The sequence below is a fragment of the Lissotriton helveticus genome, chromosome 9, assembly GCF_964261635.1.
Source record: "Lissotriton helveticus chromosome 9, aLisHel1.1, whole genome shotgun sequence".
Classification (NCBI taxonomy): domain Eukaryota; kingdom Metazoa; phylum Chordata; class Amphibia; order Caudata; family Salamandridae; genus Lissotriton; species Lissotriton helveticus.
In genome coordinates, this window is record NC_136070.1 from 604612702 (window position 1) to 604631446 (window position 18745).

The following is an 18745-nucleotide window of genomic DNA, read 5'->3' on the forward strand; positions in this document are numbered from 1 at the left end:
TTAACAAACAATCCTATTTGGTTAAGAGCTATGTCAGTAACCCCATCCCTTCTCTACCAACGGGCGGGTACACCTAGTGTTGTGCAACAAAGGAAAGACAAAAGGGGTGAACTATCCTATCTGCGCATATTGCTGTTGTAGAATGTATTTGTGCTAGTTTGCCAATACATAATGTTGTTGAGGGGGATTGGGCATGAAGCTTTGGTTTTGTACGCCTCTATCTGGACTATTATGTGTGATGTTGCCATCGCTTCAGTCCTCTACAGGATTAGAATTTTTGCATTGGCTATGTGTCAGTTGCATCTTGCTGGTGGAAAGGGTCCAACAGTATTCGGCTGTGACCATCTCCAATGCCTTGAAGGACTCCAAAAGGAGTTCTCCGTTCACGGCGATGGGCTTTTTACTCAATCCGCGTTGTTCTCCCTTTGCAAGACTCCGCTTTCCACCAATCATCCCCCACCTCTCCAACTCCTCCTTCCAGGCAAGTAGAGTAGGTGGAGCCGCCCATTTCCATTGCCTATTATAAGGCGTTTCGCTAGTATGAGCTCTAAGTCTGCAAATTTCACCTGCACTTTGTAACAGTTAGCAGCCGGCCTTTTACCAGCTGCCCTCCAGAGTATTGTCCTGCTTCCTGGCAGTGCTCTCCAACACTCCACAAAGCAGTCATTCTAAAACATGTCCGAGAAAATAAGATAGAACAAAAATGTTTGATTAAAAGAAAGCCGAGGTTTTAAAGGTGAACCATTTTCAGATTCCTTCCCACATATGGTTAACAAATATTGATAGGAGATACAGAACATATCCTATAGGATCCAATATTTATAATGAATCCCTGCTATTCTTCCACCCTTATCGGCCATTGCCTAAATAGCACACAAAACTGGAATAGCGATGGAGTGCCTGATGGGGTTATTGGTCTCAAGGCAACGCAAGGTATGTTTTTCGGAGTGCTCGCTTAGCCTCAGTGGTTTCTTGGTGCTAAAGCAATAAAAATGTGATGCAAATCAGTGCTTAATTTATTGCTTCTTAACCACTGGGGATTCCTAAAGACAACATTCCATTGCATCATTTTTCATATTTGATCTAATACAGATGAAGACTGACGATGTACAAATCATTTTTGATCTTGCCCTAAGTGGTCAGTCTGGATGAGGTTACTGGGCTGTGACCCATCTATAAAGGGGATAAAGCAGTACCAAATGTGTTGGAGCCCCATTTTGCCTCGTAGGTGAGGCACACATAGTAATCAATAATAGTCATTCCCTTTTTAACAAGATCAATAGGACAATGTGAACAGTCTTTCAGAAATTTCTCAAAGAACATCTTCTTGAGAATTGAAAGTCCATTTCAGGTTAGCATTCTACACAGTCATAAGTTGTGAGCCATCACGGATACCTTTTAGTGAGGATTGTTGACTACCGGAATGTGTTTTTGTTGAGTGTTCTTCGTTCTAGACATATCAGCAGATAGTGATCCTCTGGGCTATCGATTAACACTTTAAAGAATGAGGAGGCTCACAGGCCTTAAATACTTGAGCACTTCTTCCAAGAGGGAAACACACAGGGAAATAGCTAAACTTGAAAGAGTACAAAGCTTTTTCTTGTGGAGTGTTATTGCAGGTTTTGTGTATACATTTCCATGTTTACTAGACAAAGTGAATTGACCAAGGGGTTTAACTTTTCACCAATGCACAGATGATGACCTGTTTTATAAAAAGAAGTAGTAGTGAATACATAATAGTGCATTCACTCTATGGGTCAAGTTTGGACTCCACTCGACCCTTCCTTGAGCTCCTTTCTGTCATGGGAAGTGTGAGATACAAGTTAATGTTAGCGTTAATTTAAATTGTTTTAATTTAAAGTATTGCAATTCTGTCCTAAAAAAAAAGAGAATGTAAAAAGAAAAACTTGCTGGAGCATTAAATGCAGAACAATGTGATTGCCCCTATAGGGCAAACACAATTCATGATTTGCGCAGCCTATTTTCACCATAAAGATTTTTGTCACTTAATTGTGATCGCTTTTTCCACCACATTCCTCCCTATTCATTTGATGCTGCACTCTACTTCGATAGCTCTTGCATGGCCACGTACTTCAGAGAAGCCACCACCATTCATTTTAGTGATGTAGAGCAGTGGAGACCCATTTACTCATAAGTTAAAGCCACACAATGGGATCCAAATTAAATAATTTGTTCTGTGAAAGTAAATAACTGTTTTTGTTATCAAATTCCTAACTTTTTCATTCATTGTTATAGGGGATTGGCAAAGGAAAGAACAAAACATTGACCTGATGCCAGACACTCCCTACAAAAGTTCTCATGCCATAGGCAGTTGACTATCATACGAATTAAGGCGGCAGAATGTTACATCAGTTACAACTGTTTGTATTTTTTTATCTTGTGCTGATATTGCGTATCCATTGGCTAATGTATTCAGTTTATGGTAAAATGCTTATCTTGTAGTTGACAATTGTTAGACCTGGCACCATTGGCCTGGGTCTCCATTCCATTTTTGATGTTGCCTAATGTATTTTTGCTGGTGTTAGATGCTTCGGGCACTGTGCCACTGCTATCCAGTGCCACAGTGCAAGTGCTCCCTCCCTATTGTAAATTGATGTATTAATCAGTGGTTCTATGTTTGGTTATTTGGTTTACTTACACAACAAAAATCCATATATGATGGATCCTGGGAACCTAGCCAGTAGTGGAAGTTTTGTTAAGGTTCTCACAGATTTTGGGTTCATCTTGTCAGAAAAGAAAAATTATTTTCTTGAGTCCCCTCACTCATCCAGGGTTGTCCCTAGGTGACATGCTTCATCATTGGGGCCATCCCAAGCATCTACTGCTTGGGGCGTGCTGCGACTTGTGAAGGATACATAGGAGCACTGATTACGTCAGAATATGTGTGGTGCAGTGTTTGGTGGAGTGGTGGATGGTGCTAATTAAAAATACCTAGCTAGTAAGCTCAATACCATACCAACCTAGTTGGTATGGTAAAAAGGGGGTAGATAAAGGAAAATTAACTGTTATGTGGTTAAAGTCCCTAATATCCTGTCGACCTGTTTCAAGGTGTCCCCTACACCTCTTCTTCAGGACAACATGAGGGCCAGTCCCATGTATGCCACTCCTGTGAATGAACCAAAATTAAGGTAGAAAAATGTTAGAAAGCACACCTAGTGTGTGTGTCTATTAATTATACATACGGTTAACGCTGTATCTGCAATATCTATATTTGGGAGAGAAATATAGATTTGTAGGTTAATACATATTGCCTGCCCCCTTTGGCAGGCCAAGTTTTAAAACATTGTATGATAAATAGTGGTTGGTGCCTAAGTAATATAAAAACAATGGTGCATGTTCTGGTGCTCCTAAAACAAGTAAACAAATTACCACAAAACAGTGTGATGTACTCCATCTGTGTCTGTTCCTGCTATTCCTGTTCAAAGGATTAAAAACATGTCATTCATACACTCTTATTCACTGGACACTGCAACTGACAGACACAACATGTAACATTAATTCCCGGTGCTTGGGGAAGAGAAACATACTTTTTAGTTAGCAATGTTATGCCCCATGGTCCGCCTGGGTAGAGGGGCCAGTAGACTCTGTTGGTGCAAGGAAAGAAAAGAGGCATAATTTGCCGTGCTTTCAAATGAAAACCAGGCAGTAGGAGTGTACCATGTTAAGGTAGGTTTAAGCAGTGATGGGAAATCGGTAATGAAGCGATCCCAAAAGGTACATCTGTTAAAGTAAATAAATCAGCACTGAATAGGGTGCTGAAGCACTACCCCTAGTCGCACCCAGATATTGTTGCCAAAACAAATGAGGCTCAGGCTTTAACCGCGTTTACGCGTATCTAAGTCCTGAAGCCGTTTTCAGGTTTAGTAATTGCTCCGCGTCTCTTCAAAAGAAACGCCGGTTCTAGAGAAAAACAGTTTGTCACTACCACAAAGGGTCCTTACTTGTCTCGGCAGCCCTTCGGTTTTTGAACCTGCTGAGTCCCTGGCTCGACTGCGTCTTAGCGTGTCGGAGCCTGGGGTCCATTTAAGTATCAGGATTTTGCCGTCATTCTGCTCCTCGCGTTGCCTGAAGACTAGTGCGCGTCCTAGGCGGAAGTGAAGATGGGACATGCTGGAAGCCAATATATAAAATTGTTTATCACAGAATTTTAAACGAGTCATAGTGTTATTAAGAGGATTTTTAATTTTTTGTCTTGTGGCAATTTCTTTACTTGTTTTAGGAGCACCAGAACACGCACCATTGTTTTTATATGACTTGGGCACCAACCACTATTTATCATACAATGTTTAAAAACTTGGCCTGCCCAAAGGGGCAGGCATTATGTATTAACCTACAAATCTATATTTCTCTCCGAAATATAGATACTCCGGATACAGCTTTAACCGTATGTATAATTAATAGATACAGCTTTAACCGTATGTATAATTAATAGACACATACACTAGGTGTGCTTTCTAACATTTTTTCTACCTTAATTTTGGTTCATTCACAAGAGTGGCATACATGGGGCTGACCCTCATGTTGTCCTGAAGAAGAGGTGTAGGCGACACCTTGAAACATGTTGACAGGATATTAGGGACTTTAACCACATAAGTTAATTTTCCTTTATCTAACCCCTTTTTACCATACCAACTAGGAGCAGGAATAAAATATTGAGCTTACTAGCTAGGTATTTTTAATTCACACAATCCACCACTCCACCAAACACTGCACCACACATAGTCTAACGTAATCAGTGCTCCTATGTATCCTTCGCAAAACGCAGTACGCCCCAAGGGCAGGGTGCATTGTAAGTATGAGGTAGGACAAGCCCTGACGTGTGTGGCATGTCCTAATAGTGAATTACAGCGATTTTCGTTTTTCACTATTGCAAGGCTACCTGTTCTCCTTAGGCCAGAATGGGCTGTTAGAGTGATTACATTTTATAATCCTAACTGCCTCAGAGAACATGGTAGAAATTCGAGTTTAGTATGCCTGGACTCAGAATAATAAAATACATCTTTTAGTAAAGTTTATTTTAATATTCTGTGTTTGCAAATACCACTTTTAGGAAGTAGGTATTAAGTAAATGCCTCTGCTAGGTTGTGTACTATGTCTGGTTTTGTGAGTGACAGGGCTGGGGAGTTCCAGGAGACAGGCTGAGTCACCCGGTGGTGAATGGAGAGATCTGCATCTCGATTGGAGGGAGAAGTTGCACCTGAGCCTTCAATAGGGTTGTGCCTGCCTTCCACAATGCTGGCTCCACCCCCTGGGGAGTGGCTGATGTCTCTGCCCTGCACACTGAAAGAAGAGAAGGAGTCCTGTAAACAAAGTGCTCCAGGACTGTACTTGCCTTCCACAATGCTGGCTCCACCTCCTGTGGGGCGTCTGATGTGCCTGCCCTGCACTGTGAAAGGAAAGGAGAAGTCTGGTAAACAGAGTGCTTCAGAGCTGGTTTGGACTGGGCAAATGCTTCTCTCCCCTCAGAGAACAAAGGATTTTGGGGAATAAATATTGGGACCCTGATCCCATGAAATTAGATCACTTTGTACTACAAGAAGAAACTTTTACTGAGGAGAGGAACCTGAAGAAGCTGAGGAGAGACTACTCCCAAGCTAAAGTGCTGCTTGGGGGATTGGCATGCAGTGGTTGCCTTACTGCCAAAGGAAGGAGAAAGGAACTTTGTGTACTTTGCTTTCAACTTGTGAAGGATCGCCAAGGGCTTGGAAAAGAGCTTGCCTTCTGCCGAAGTCTCAGGGACAACAGACTTCACCCCCCAGAGTTCTTTTAGAAGTGCCTGCTGCTGTTTTGGGCCTTCTGAGGAACTGCGTGTCGCAAGGAGCTGAAAGCGCAACGCAACGAGAAGCGTGTCACCGTTGCTGTGCCTGCCGTCGCAACTCCGAACAGTCTCACTGCACCACATCGGAGAGAAGCGTTCCGCAATGAAGAGGAAGCATGTTGCTGCTGCTGCCATCGCAATTCCGAAGGAGGGTGTCGCCGCTGTAGTTGTCGCACTGCACCGCATCAGGAGAAGAATCTCGCAACGAGGTTGGAGCGTGTCGCTGTGCCTGCCGTCGCAACTCCGAAGGAGGGTGTCGCCGCTGGAACTGTCGCATTGCACCGCATCGACCAAGAGCACCTCGCATCGCCGAGAAGCGCGCCCCCGTCGGAGCTGCTGCCGTCGCATCTTGGATGTCGCCGCCGTAGTTGTCGCATAGAGCTGAAGCTTCACGCATCGTGGGAGAAGAGCGTCGCCGCTGGAGCTGTTGTCGTCGCATCGTAAGGATGTCACCGCTGCAGTCCACGCATCGAACCGAGAACTTCTCGCATCCCCGAGAAGTGTGCCGCATCTGGAAGATCTTCACGTCTTTATTTCTTTGTATCTGAACCTTGCCGCATTGCTGCGACATTGCTTGTCGTGGAAGCGCAACGCAACTTAAGGTACATTGACGAAGAGTGTCGGACCTAAGAACTGAACTGATCTAAGCATAAATCTACCATCTTAAAGTAATCGTAGTGTGTTTTTTGTCGCTTATGGTCTTGTGGTAACTCTGTATAAAGTCTACTTAGTTTTGATATAAAACCTGTGTGGTGTCCATTTGTAGTGTTTTCACTGGGTTACTGTATGTGGTCACAACTGCTTAACTTGCAACACCTCTGAAATAAGCCTTGACTGCTTGTGCCACGCTTCCAAGGGGGTGAGCAGGGGTTATTTTAGGAGTGTAATCCCCTTACCCTGACTAGGGGAGAGGGTCCCTATTTGTCACAAGTACCTACCTGTGCCAACTAGAGACCCCCAAATCTAACAACAATCTTATTGATTTGTGTGTTTTACCCTAAACGCGTACTTCAGAAGGAACCCCATTAATTTGCCCCACCTTAGTGAGACTCATCAGCATTCTTCTATGACCTTTTGCATAGAATATCATCCCACCCTAATAAGTCAATATCCTTCCTTAGTAGGTGAATTCCAGCATCACCGTTTTCTATCATCCTAACCTGATAAATAGATAAAATCCAGAAACCAGGTGTTGCACTCCTGGGTCCTCTAGACAACGTCACCATCTAATGTTTGCAGTGGGACATAATGTGGCGAAAGGCCTGGAAATGTGAAGCACTATAAAAACACCACAGAACAAGATTAATCTAAAGCAAACTTACTTTCCAGTCAAACAATAGATTGATGTTTTCATAGAAGGGCAATAATTAAGACCGCTAATATTTGTAGAGTGTTCATTCTTTCACTCTTCATCAGTCATTGAAAGATCCTTTAACACTTGCATGTTTGAACATTGCGATACCTTTAGCCCTTCAGACTAATAAGGTATCTATGACCACTACAAAAGGTTCATCGATGTCACTAGTGGCACTACTGTACCATAAAATATCTTGGTGTAAATTAGATAGATATTTATTGTTTCAAGTTTTTAAAACCCTCGCAATATAAAAACCCCAATCAAAATAAACAATTAATGGCTTAATCATTCAATAGATATAGCAGCACTCGACTCTGTCAGGAGCCAAATTCAAGTGCTAAGTGCAATGCAAATCAGATAAAAACAATAAGACTAACACATAAAACAGAGATAAACAATCTCTATACCCCAAAAAATTGATTTGTGAGCCATCCCAAAACATTATAATGCCCACTAGACCAGTTATTCTTGCATGACACGACAGATGAGGCCCTCCAGTACCACCGCCCTACTAAATTACTACATTTTGGCTTGGGTCCGCTGATCAGATTAAGCAAATGGCACAGCATGTACTCCTAAACCCATTAAACCATATTATAAAACCCAGGAAATGTACTGACAGAAGAAATACTATAAATAAGGTAATTCCATATGATGGAAGCATCACACAGAGTAACACCGGCCTTGAAAATGCCTTTTTCCCCCTCTTGTTCTCATGACCACAGTTAATGAAAGGTACATTTGTTTGACCTCTTCCTGCCCAAGTTATATTATGGTTATTTCTAAAGCGCCTAACCACCTAAGCTTCCTGGTGCTTGTTAAACCAAATCAACACTAGAAGATATTGTGACTGTTTATATAATTTCTAAATAAAACCGTTTTAAGATCTCTTCAACTTAATAGAGAATATTGCAAGCGCAAATACAAAGGAAGAGTTCCATAATTTACTAGTGGCATAAGAACAGGCTCTTCCAGCATACGAGGATAAGCATGAAGTAGGAACTTGAAGGAAAAAAACTTTCGACATGAACATAAGGTGCATGTGGGACTGAATATCTTGAATTTTCTTATAACAAAACATGGAGCCTGACCATGTACCACCGTGTGTATAATAGACAAAGATTATAAATTGCATTCCCTCAGCTACTGAAAGCCAATGGAGCTGAAAGACAATGCAGATAAAATTATCTTTTGTTTTAAGTTTAGTCATAAGATGTACTGTTACATTTTTAACATTGCAAAAAGCCTTAACTGTACCTTTGGAAGAGCTAGAGAGTAAGCATTTTCATAGTGTAATCGAAATTGAAGACATGACCTCTTGTTTGCGAAACGCCGAAGGAATGTAAGGAAGGACCTTTATTAGTAGTTTTAAATCCTAAAAACAGGTGGCAGGAACTTTAGAAATCTGGTGCTCAAGCAGTAACATAGAACTTAATGTGAACCCCTTATGTTCTACAGAGTTCACCGGAGATGGTAAAAAATGCCTATGATGTTAGAGCAGATTGTTGAGTCCCATTTATCAATAGCATGCTTGTTGATTAGACCTTCAGGTATTGCAGGATTTCGATTTAGAAAACGAGCAATCATCCAATTAAAAACCAGATGCAGGGCTTCCTGTACACTGATGACAACGCTTGAATCATCACCAGCCTTTGGTGGTAAATTGACCAGGATTTGTGTTTCATCTCGGTACATACAGAATTGAGCTCCCATTTTTTTGTGAAGAGAAAGTCACTAATTCAGGGGACCATACAGATACTGAACAATAGAGGTGATAATATAGATCCCTGAGGATCATCTCAGTAAGGTGAGGATTGAGCCGATTGATACTTAATCATTTGGTAGTGGTCCTTCAAAAAAGACACAATCCATTTAACCACACTTTCTTTCAGACCAAACGATTTAGCTCTTGAGAGAAGACTGGTATCATTGATTGTATAAAGTGGTGCAGGGAAGTCCCGCAGGATGAGTACACCAACCTCCCAGTAGTCCTAAGCCTCTGAAGGTTATCAAGTACTAGGATGACTGTGTCCTTTGCATTTCTAGAAGTTGTTTAGTCCTTGAATCTTTGAAAATCCTCTGTGAAGGTAACCTGGCTCTAACCTCTTATGTGTATGTTTTCCATATGCTGAGAAGGAATTAAACTAGCCGAAGGATAAAACATCGATATGCTTAAAGTTGTAATTTGCGTTTAATTTTAGTTATCTGTGCTTTCACTGCGGTGCAGTATTTGTATCACTTCTCTGGATAATAACCTGTTTTATGGTCTAGATGATTGATCCTCTATTGCCAGTCTGTAGAAGGTTAGAAAGCATGCAGAGCAGTTGCATATCTTGTAAATGGTCTTATATAATGTACAATATTTACAGCTAGTAATGGTCCATGTGCCTACAGCTCTTCACATGCTAGGACTTTTGAGCAAATGCTTATAATGGAAAAAGCAAATGTACAAGTCCATAAAGGCTCAGTGCTGCTGACTGTAAAACCTCAACTAGCTGAAGGTGTCGCCCTTGAAATAGGGCAAGATGGACATACTTCAGCCATGTCAGGCTCATCCCTGAATGACAGACAGTCATGGAGGAGAATCAGTTGTGTGTGTATTTTGCTTCTGAAAGGGTGAGAAAGCTGTAGCATGGTAGTCACCTTCCAAGCATCCTCAGACATAGAAGTCTATTCCTGGACTACTGTATCACATTTTTAAAAGGAAGTATAAAATAAGTTTCACAAATGAGAAAGTTCTTTATATATAAATGTAAAAAAATGTAAATGTCGGAATTTGTAAAGCGCACAGCTACCTCCACCGGAGGTGTCCCGGCGCTGTCCGTATACCGCTTAGGAACCCTTCCTGGCTCCCCTGGGAAATGTCCACTCCTAGGCACCCCCCAGGTGCAGCCAGGCATCCCAGCGCTTTTGGGGCCGCTGTGGAGATTAAGCAAGCTATTGCCCAGAGTTGCAGAGTGGGACCCATGATTAGAATAGGCACCGAGGCGAGAATTATCAGGTCCGAGGCGGGAATTGAACCCTGGTCCCGGGCCAGACCTCTGCATCAGGGTCTGCCGCTCTAACCATTGAGCCACACTTCTCCACTCCTGTAATAAACCAAGGTTGAGTAGAAATCTTGTGGGTCTAGTAGCTTTAAAGTTTCTACGTCTGTAGATCTAGTGGCATTTGTTGATTTTTAGGTCTTTCCCTACAGACAGCTTTTAGCTGTGTGTTGTTAAATACCTACTTTATACAGTGTTCTTCGGGTCTGCCCATTGCTTATCATTTGTTGACTTTTTTGTCAATTTAATTTGCTTTTTTTCCGATAAGTGGTTTTTAGGTCTCGCCTGTCGATGCGCATGCGCATCGAGCTTGCGAGCCTATTGCGGCTTAAACAACTTTTAACTAAGCAGCAAGGAATCGTGGCGATTCCTTGCAGTGCCCGTGACTTTTAAGCTCAATGCGCATGTGCATTGAGCTTAAAAGCGCGTGCACAGCCGCAATCACCGTCAGCCGCATTCCTCCGACACCTTTTGAAGTGAAGCTTAGCTTCACTTCAAAGGCCCGGCTTCTTAACACCCACATGCCGCTCTCCCCGCTCCGCCCCCTCCCCTGCCCGCCTTGTGCATTTCTCCTACACCCCCTCCCCACAGCAATGCCCTCCGTCTGTTGTACAATCCACATGCCGCTCTCCCCGCTCCGCCCCCTCCCCTGAGTCATCCTGCCTGCCCAGACTTCTCCTCCCCCCTAATTACATCCCGCTTTCACTTGAAAGGGACCGCCAATGCTTGTATGTGAGAGAGGCTCAGAGAAGGATTATCTTCGAATGCCTTATCTGAGAACTAACATGGAACTTCAAATCCTCAATCTTTCTACACCTAAAGAACTACATGCAGTCAGTGCTTTTTTGCTTGGAAGATGGGCAATGAAAACGGGAAGAAAGAAAACACGCATGAATAGCATATTTGATTGACTGTCTTTAAAATAATACACTAAGCACGTTTTTACTCTCTACATGCAGTTTAAAATGTAATCTCGAGTTGCACACCTTGGTCAAAAACATCGTCCCTTTCATCCATTCGTGAAGTCAATTACTCGCTGAAATGTGGAAAACATACAAAAGCAGAACATGAGTTTTTTTAAAATAGTTTTCCTTGTTTTGATTAACTTGGGTATGTAAAATAATCTCTATTCACATTATAACAGAGATATTATCACGTCATAATATTACTGATTTCGACGTCACGTCGTATGACGTCATAGTAAGAGTAACAAGCTTATTGTCCCCCCACGCTATTTTTCTTAGGACTTGTTGCCTGGCTTTAACTTAGCCTGCCACATGTTAGCGCTCTTGGAAACAAGCTTTACCCTATCCGCGGCAGCTGTTCTAGAAATGACGTGTGCATGTAATGCTTTAGCTAACTGCTCGCTGTAATACAAAGTGCCTGTTAGTATCACACTGTGGAATTCTCCCCGCCGCTTTCCAACAACAGCTGCAAAACATTTGCGCACTCATTCCTCACCCCATCCGTCGCCTACAATATATCGCTGAAACATTGTCTAATAAACATCTAAAATGCCTCTCGCGCCTAATTTACGCAAAGTGGAGGAGCTGATATCCCGCGGGAGATCGGCCTGAGCAAGCCTACTCATTACACCACCAAATTTACAACAGAACACAAGCTCGGGTCACCTTAATGGGACATTTTTCAAATCGCATTTCTTCTAACCGCGTTATCTTTGAAATAAGCGCCGGAGTGCTTCCAAAACTCAAGTTTTCCATGCTTTAAACAAATCACAGAGATACCATTTTCTCACAGATTGGGTTTCCTACTCTGATTATACAGGGTTCACCCGGAGGCACGCGCCGCGCTTCCGAAGCGGATGCAGGATGAACCTGCTCCGCCCGGGCCCACGATCGGCTGCTTCGGAGGCGCGAGGAGGTGGCGCGCTCTTCCTCTATGTAATTTTTTTTTTTTTGCTGCAAAATTTGACCCAAATGCTGAACCAGATATTGTGTGACTTTCCACTTGCCATGATTGTCTAAATATTTGTAAAGTTGTCAAAGCACCTACTTAGAGATAAACATGTTCTAACTTTCGGTTTTGTATGAATGTGTTCTTTTCCGTGCAAACCAACATTATTTTTGATAAGATAATTGCTTTGCTTTGAATCGCTGATGTCTAAAAATGTGATCTGTACCCTCCCAACTCCTTTTTTTCCCGCCTTCATCGCTATCGTAATCCTTCAACTCCGATCTTAGCACATACACATTCCAAAAGATCAGGCCCTCCCTCCCACTCGCTGGCTCCCCCTGTAGGGCATGGCTGGTTATCAGCAGCTCTGGTGCATCTTCAGGTACCCGAAATCGAAATGTATAATCCTATTCATGGCAGACTCTGTACTAGAATCAGCTGCCTAACCAGTGATGTGGTTTTATGTCTTCTAACATTGTGACTCATTCGCCTCATCTCCCGCGTTCATTCTTTCCAAGGAGAGCCAGTCACTTTCTTTCTCTGGTTTCCGCTCGATTTTCTTCTACATACGGGATGCTCCATTTCCTTCTCCATCATGGGTCTAGGATGACCATTGCCAGGCACTATTATTAATTGATATGTACAATGCTGCAGGGGAGATTGTTCTATGACCTTCATACCCCCTCACCCTTGCCCTCACACCCCCTCACTCACCCTCTCTCACCCTCACATATACTCACTCACCCTCACCCCCTCACCCTCACACCCCCACACCCCCTCACTCACCCACACACCCTCACTCTCCCACACACCCTCACTCTCCCTCACACACCCCACTCTCACACACCCTCACCCTCCCTCACCCTTACACCCACCCACCCTCACACACCCTCACTCACCCTCTCACCCTCACACACAATCTCACCCTCACACACAATCTCACCCCCTCAGCACCACCACATTATCACTCAGCACCACCACAGCACCACTCAGCACCACCACAGCACCACTCAGCAGCACCACCACAGCATCACTCAGCAGCGCCACCACAGCATCACTCAGCAGCGCCACTCAGCACCACCACATTATCACTCATCAATCATTATCACTCAGAACCACCACAGCACCACTCAGCACCACCACAGCACCACCACAGCACCACTCAGCACCACTCAGCACCACTCAGCACCACCACAGCACCACTCAGGAGCACCACAGCACCACTCAGCATCACTCAGCACCATACCAGTATCACTCAGCAGCACCACTCAGCATCACCACAGCACCACTCAGCACCACCACAGCACCCCTCAGCGCCACCCCAGCATCAATCTGCGCAACCATTCAACAACTGGTTTAAATATGTTCTCTCAAGGTTTCAAGCTTTATTACAAATGTCACAAAAAGATGTTAATATTTCACTTCTGTTCTTGGATTTTCGTCACAATAAAATACACTGAACATAATCTTCACAAAAGTTATTTACAAAAGTTTAAGCTATTGCCATTATAAATTAAAATCACTTTTATTTAAGTATTAATTATTTAAAACAATTAAAAACCATTGTAATTTGTAATATCAATACATCTAAGTCACGAAAATACAAACATGTTGCATTACAAATACTATAGGTGTCACATTTGCGAAAAGTTAAAACTATTGGCATTGTAAATGACAAAGCTATTAATTTAGCTATTTTCAAAACCAACACATAAAAAAAAAAAATTGTCATTTACAAGACCAATAGCTCAAACTTTCCTAATGCGAGACCTATTGGCAACGCCAGTGCTTGTTCTTCCTCTTCTAGTGTTTGTCCCTCCCATGCAGCCTAGCTTCATTATCATCCTTTTGATTGATAGATTGTATTCTGCAATGCTTCACATCAGGGAACTGTTTTTGCTTTGAGCCCTCCATGGGAGTGGCTGTGTTTTTTTTTTTGGTTGCTCACACTTGTGCTACTTCCCGCTCACATCCCTGTCCCTTGGTTCTCTGTGTTGCTCCCCACTCCTCCCAACTTGTCTGTGAAAGCACAGCAACAGGTATATTTTTGCAAGCTTTGACTAAAGAGCAGACTTTGATTAGGTTGCTTTTCTGTTGTCTCCTGCCTTCCGCATGCTGTATGAATGCACAGGCCTTGGCACACACAGACATCATTGATGGTGCTGGGGAGGGCTAGGCTTTTGTTTTCAATCATCCGCATTTGATGTAAAAGTTGTATTTAAGTGGCTGGAGCAATCTCTTTTACTCTGGAAGCCCATAATTCTGCTGATCACTAAACAGCTTGAGCATTTGACCAGTTCCTGGTTATGCACAAAGTAAATGGCAAAAGTTTTCCTTTAAATTCTGAGACTTCACAGGCAGTGGTTTATGTACTTTTCAATAACTGTAACTAGTCCTCTTATTTTTAAGATGGATCATGTGCAACAGGCTTTTTAAATTCTGTTCAGTTTCCTGTGTGAAATTTTAAAAAGAAACCATGCTATTTCAAATGAGTGAAAACATTGAATTATATTTGCAGTTTTGAGATACCTTAAGACAGGTCTGCTTTTTCTCCAGTATTTCGAAATACAATTTAAAAAAAAACTTTTTAAACAGTACAGACACGCATTTGCATAGATTATAGTTAAGCAATTGCATTGTAAAGGTAAGACCTGTTAGCTTTGGCAGTGCTTGTTTTCAAATCCTTCCATCTTCCTATCTTGCATTCAAGCAAAAGATAACTTCTTAAAGTTTAGAAAAATAATTTAAAAAAAACCTTACCACGGATAGAAACGGCAACATGCCGTTCTGTCTCACTCATACTATTACAGTTAGCAAAATTCTCTGAAAGTACATCTAATCCTTGATTCATCAACTGTGCGAGCCAGTATCCAACATGTTCTTGGGTTATGTTTTTATTTCATATTGTAGCTTATGTCCATGGGTAGTGTTCACTGTGGTTTACATGTCAGCTCTCTGGTGCTCTTATTCTAATAATACTTTTTGGCAGTGCGCTCGTGAAAATGTTGGTCTTCTAGATTAGTTTCACAGGCCTACAAACAAACTTTTGTGTCTGCCGACTTCTACTCCTTTTTGGTACACTGGGGATCCCTCCAAACCTCCTAAGGACTTTGTGGTATTCTGAGGTATTTGTTTTAGGTATCACAGAGCCGGACAAATTAACTTTTATTTGTAGTTTATGAATAGTATGTTCTGTGTGGATGGAATGGCATTTGTAGAACTAGTTTAAATGCTTCTTTAACTTAATATTGATATATTTTGATTATACTAATAATAAAGAGGGTAGTAAGCCTACCTTGTCCCACTTGGTATTTGAACCAGATTATGAAATGCTTGAGATGTTGCCCTTCAAATAAGGTTTTATTTTATTTCATTTTTTCCAGTGTACCTCCTGATTGGACTGATGGCAATGCTGCTTATCTTACAAACCTTCCACAAGGCGGCAGACCTTCATGGACTCACTGGCCTGGTCTTTATCCCCGCCGAGGAGCAGCTGGAGGCAGAGGACCAGGAGCAGATTCTCAACCCTAAATCTGGGACCTCTGAGCCATCGGAAGCACCGTCCAACAAGCAGCAGCTGAACCCTTCTGCTCACACCGGTTACTCCTCCATCAATCGATAACTCCTGTGACACCCGGGGACATTCCCACAAACTGAATCAGTCTCATCCCGGGGTGAGGGAAGAAAGCGAGTAGGAGGGTATAATTCCTGAAAAGCATCTAGTAACAAATTCTGACCTTAAAGCTTCTGATCTGGGATAATAAATGAAAAAACTTTAAAAAGAAAATAACTTCATTTTTTTAATTGTCATTAGGTATATACTTTTAGTTCTGATTCAGTTTGCAAATTAATCCCTTTTATGTCAAACGTGGGCTTGTTGTTTGACAATAGACTCATGAAGGTCTTGTGGTGCAGTGTTCCGCCATAAAACATTTTGTTTTATGGTGGAAGCTGAGAATATAGCATTATAGCTTGTCTAATTAGGGCGATACTGTTTGTCAAAGGCCTTGAACCCGTTATAGTCAAGAGTCTATAACAAGGGAGAAAGCCTTTAATGACTAGTATAGCCCTAGACAGAAGGGCTGTAATACTGTTAGCACATTGAGCCAACTGAGGGAAGCATGTTCTAAACTAAAAAGCACAAATTGAAAGAGAAACACTTCAATGTGGGAGCAGAATGTCTATAAGAGTAATCATTGACCCGGAGTCTGTCTTGTTTTCAACGTTCCAGTGTTCTCATGTGGCCCACTGCTGGTTGTTAAAGGCCTGCAGCAAGGGCATATAAGGAGGGAGAGGACCTTTCACAACTGGTATAGCCAGAGGTAGCAGGGCTATAAGGCTATTAGAACATTTCACCCAGTGAGGTTAGATTGAATGTTCTAAATTAAAAAAGGAGAAACATGAAGACAAATATTGGAGTAGAAGGCTGCTACCAGCCATTATTAGCCCCAACCCACTTTGTCTTTAGTGGAGCTCCCAACATTCCAATGTTCCAGGGAGAGGATTTTTAACAACTGGTACAGCCTGAGGCGGAAATGCTGTAAGGCTTTTGGAAGATTTTACCCACTGAGGGTTGAATAATCTAAATTAAAAAGAGAGAAACAGAAAGGCAACTATTGTAATGTTGGAGCAAAAGGCTTATACCAGTCTTTACAAGCCACGAGTCACTTAATTGGAGCTCCCAACATTCTAATGTTCTAATATTTCTTATTTGGATCATAGTGTAGGGATGCAAAAGATGATGTGTTCTTTTGCACGCAGAGTTTTCCTCCTCGCGATCATGTTTACCTGCTTAGGAAAGTGCCGTTCTGATTTAATGTACAATCCTGGACTTTGATCCTCCCATTTCTGTAAGTGGTTTGAATGTCTGACAACCAAGTCCAAATTATTTGGACACATAATTTATTATACTTTTCCTGCAGAAGAGAACCATGTGTTACTTTCTGTCATAAATGGTGTACACAAAGCATGTTACTTTGAATAACAGCCTTTTGTATCCCTCACTCTTAAAGCATTGATGATAATAGGCTTGAATCTCGGGTGACCGATGACTGTGGACTGTGCAAGAAAACCAAAGACTTGAATTTGGCATACCTTCTTAGACCATGATGCTTGATTGTTGAGCTGTGGGGAAATCTGGTTTCTGCTTCGTTCAAGTCCTGTTCTTCACAACATACTATCTCTCTGACAATTATTTTTCTTTTTTACATTTACATCCAATAAATTCAATTTTTTAACTATCCATTTCTTTTTCTACAGGGTGGGTATGGATACGATTATTGCATATTTTTATATTAAAAGAAAGGGCTCATGACATGCAATGCCTGTTAAAAAAAATAAAAAAGTCACTGCCATATATGGTTTCAGTTTTGATGTTCACTCCGCTTCTTCCACAAGACCAGGAGTGCTTAGTAATGTGAACAGCATTCAGGGAACACGTCCGGCACCATCTTACTAGTGCTCTATGTTAGAAGTGTAAAGAGAAGAGCTGGCCATTCTCAAAACAACCTTTTACTTCTTTGGTGAAGCCTTTCTTGTGGAACCATTTTGATGAACTAGTAATTAGGCACTGGATGAGGAAGATGTACATCGACAAGAGAAGTAGTAATAAACGCTGATGACATGCCTAGTTGTTGATTTCTGAGATCCTTTAAGTTACTTGGGCTGCGGACATTTCCAACTCGCAGAAGCTCTGAGTAACGTGACAAACTCTACACACAGTTTAATCAAGTTAAATGACAGTGGGTCTCTCTGTAGTCCACTACCAACAGCATGAATGGGATCAGCACACAACTGTAACAGATCCCCAAAAGAACGTTAGATCAGATTAAAAGAATAGTTACTATTCGATTAACTACAGTGCTCAGTGCAGCCCTTAATAAAACAACCCAGCAGTATTAAAATCAATGGTTACCCTCAGGATCCAAAGGTCTGGCATGATAAACAACTCTAACCATCACATCGAAACACATGGGTACTCACGTCCATGGTTTCTATAGGGAATTTCATGCAAGCAGCAAATTATCTTGAAGAACGACTATGGAAACTGATGATCAGCGGTATGGCTACCCTGAAATGATTGCTCCCTAAAGATGAGGGGGCTCATCTAGTAACAGCGGGGAGTTCATTAATAATTTCATGTGTAGAGGTGTGTGGCTGGTGAAACTTCAGTGATTGCTCATAATATAGTCAATTGGATCATGGCAACAACATGCACCTCACATGTTGGAGGGGATTAGATAATAAACAAATTCCTAATATACTGACAACTTCATAATAAGGTTGTGTTCTTGAAAAATGAAAGAAGTATGCTGATGTTCATAATTTACTAAGGTCAAAGACAATACTAGAGTTACCGCACCGCTCCTGCAGTTTTAGGCATGGATGGCTGTTAACATCTACAAACTATTTTCTGTCAGGGGGATATGAGGTTTTGATCTCTGGATTACTCACGGCAAGAATAATATAGTGCTATAGAATCACTCCCTACTGTGAGTGGCAGATAAGCTTCCAGGTGGAGTCTTAGGGGTTCATTTAGAGTTTGGCAGAGCGAGAGCACTGCCCTAAATCGCTGGTGCTCCTGCCCCATCC

The 18745-nt window shown here is 42.1% G+C and overlaps 1 protein-coding gene across 1 annotated transcript in view; it reads left to right on the top strand.

The window, feature by feature from the left end:
- The window catches only part of KCNK6 (potassium two pore domain channel subfamily K member 6), a 210145-nt gene extending 192637 nt beyond the window's left edge, over positions 1-17508 (top strand). Inside the window, exon 3 of the mRNA XM_078660631.1 lies at positions 15538-17508. Within this exon, the coding sequence (XP_078516757.1) occupies positions 15538-15776 (239 nt within the window). The 3' untranslated portion in view covers positions 15777-17508. The remainder of the gene's footprint in view (positions 1-15537) is intronic.
- Positions 17509-18745: the final 1237 nt, after the last annotated feature.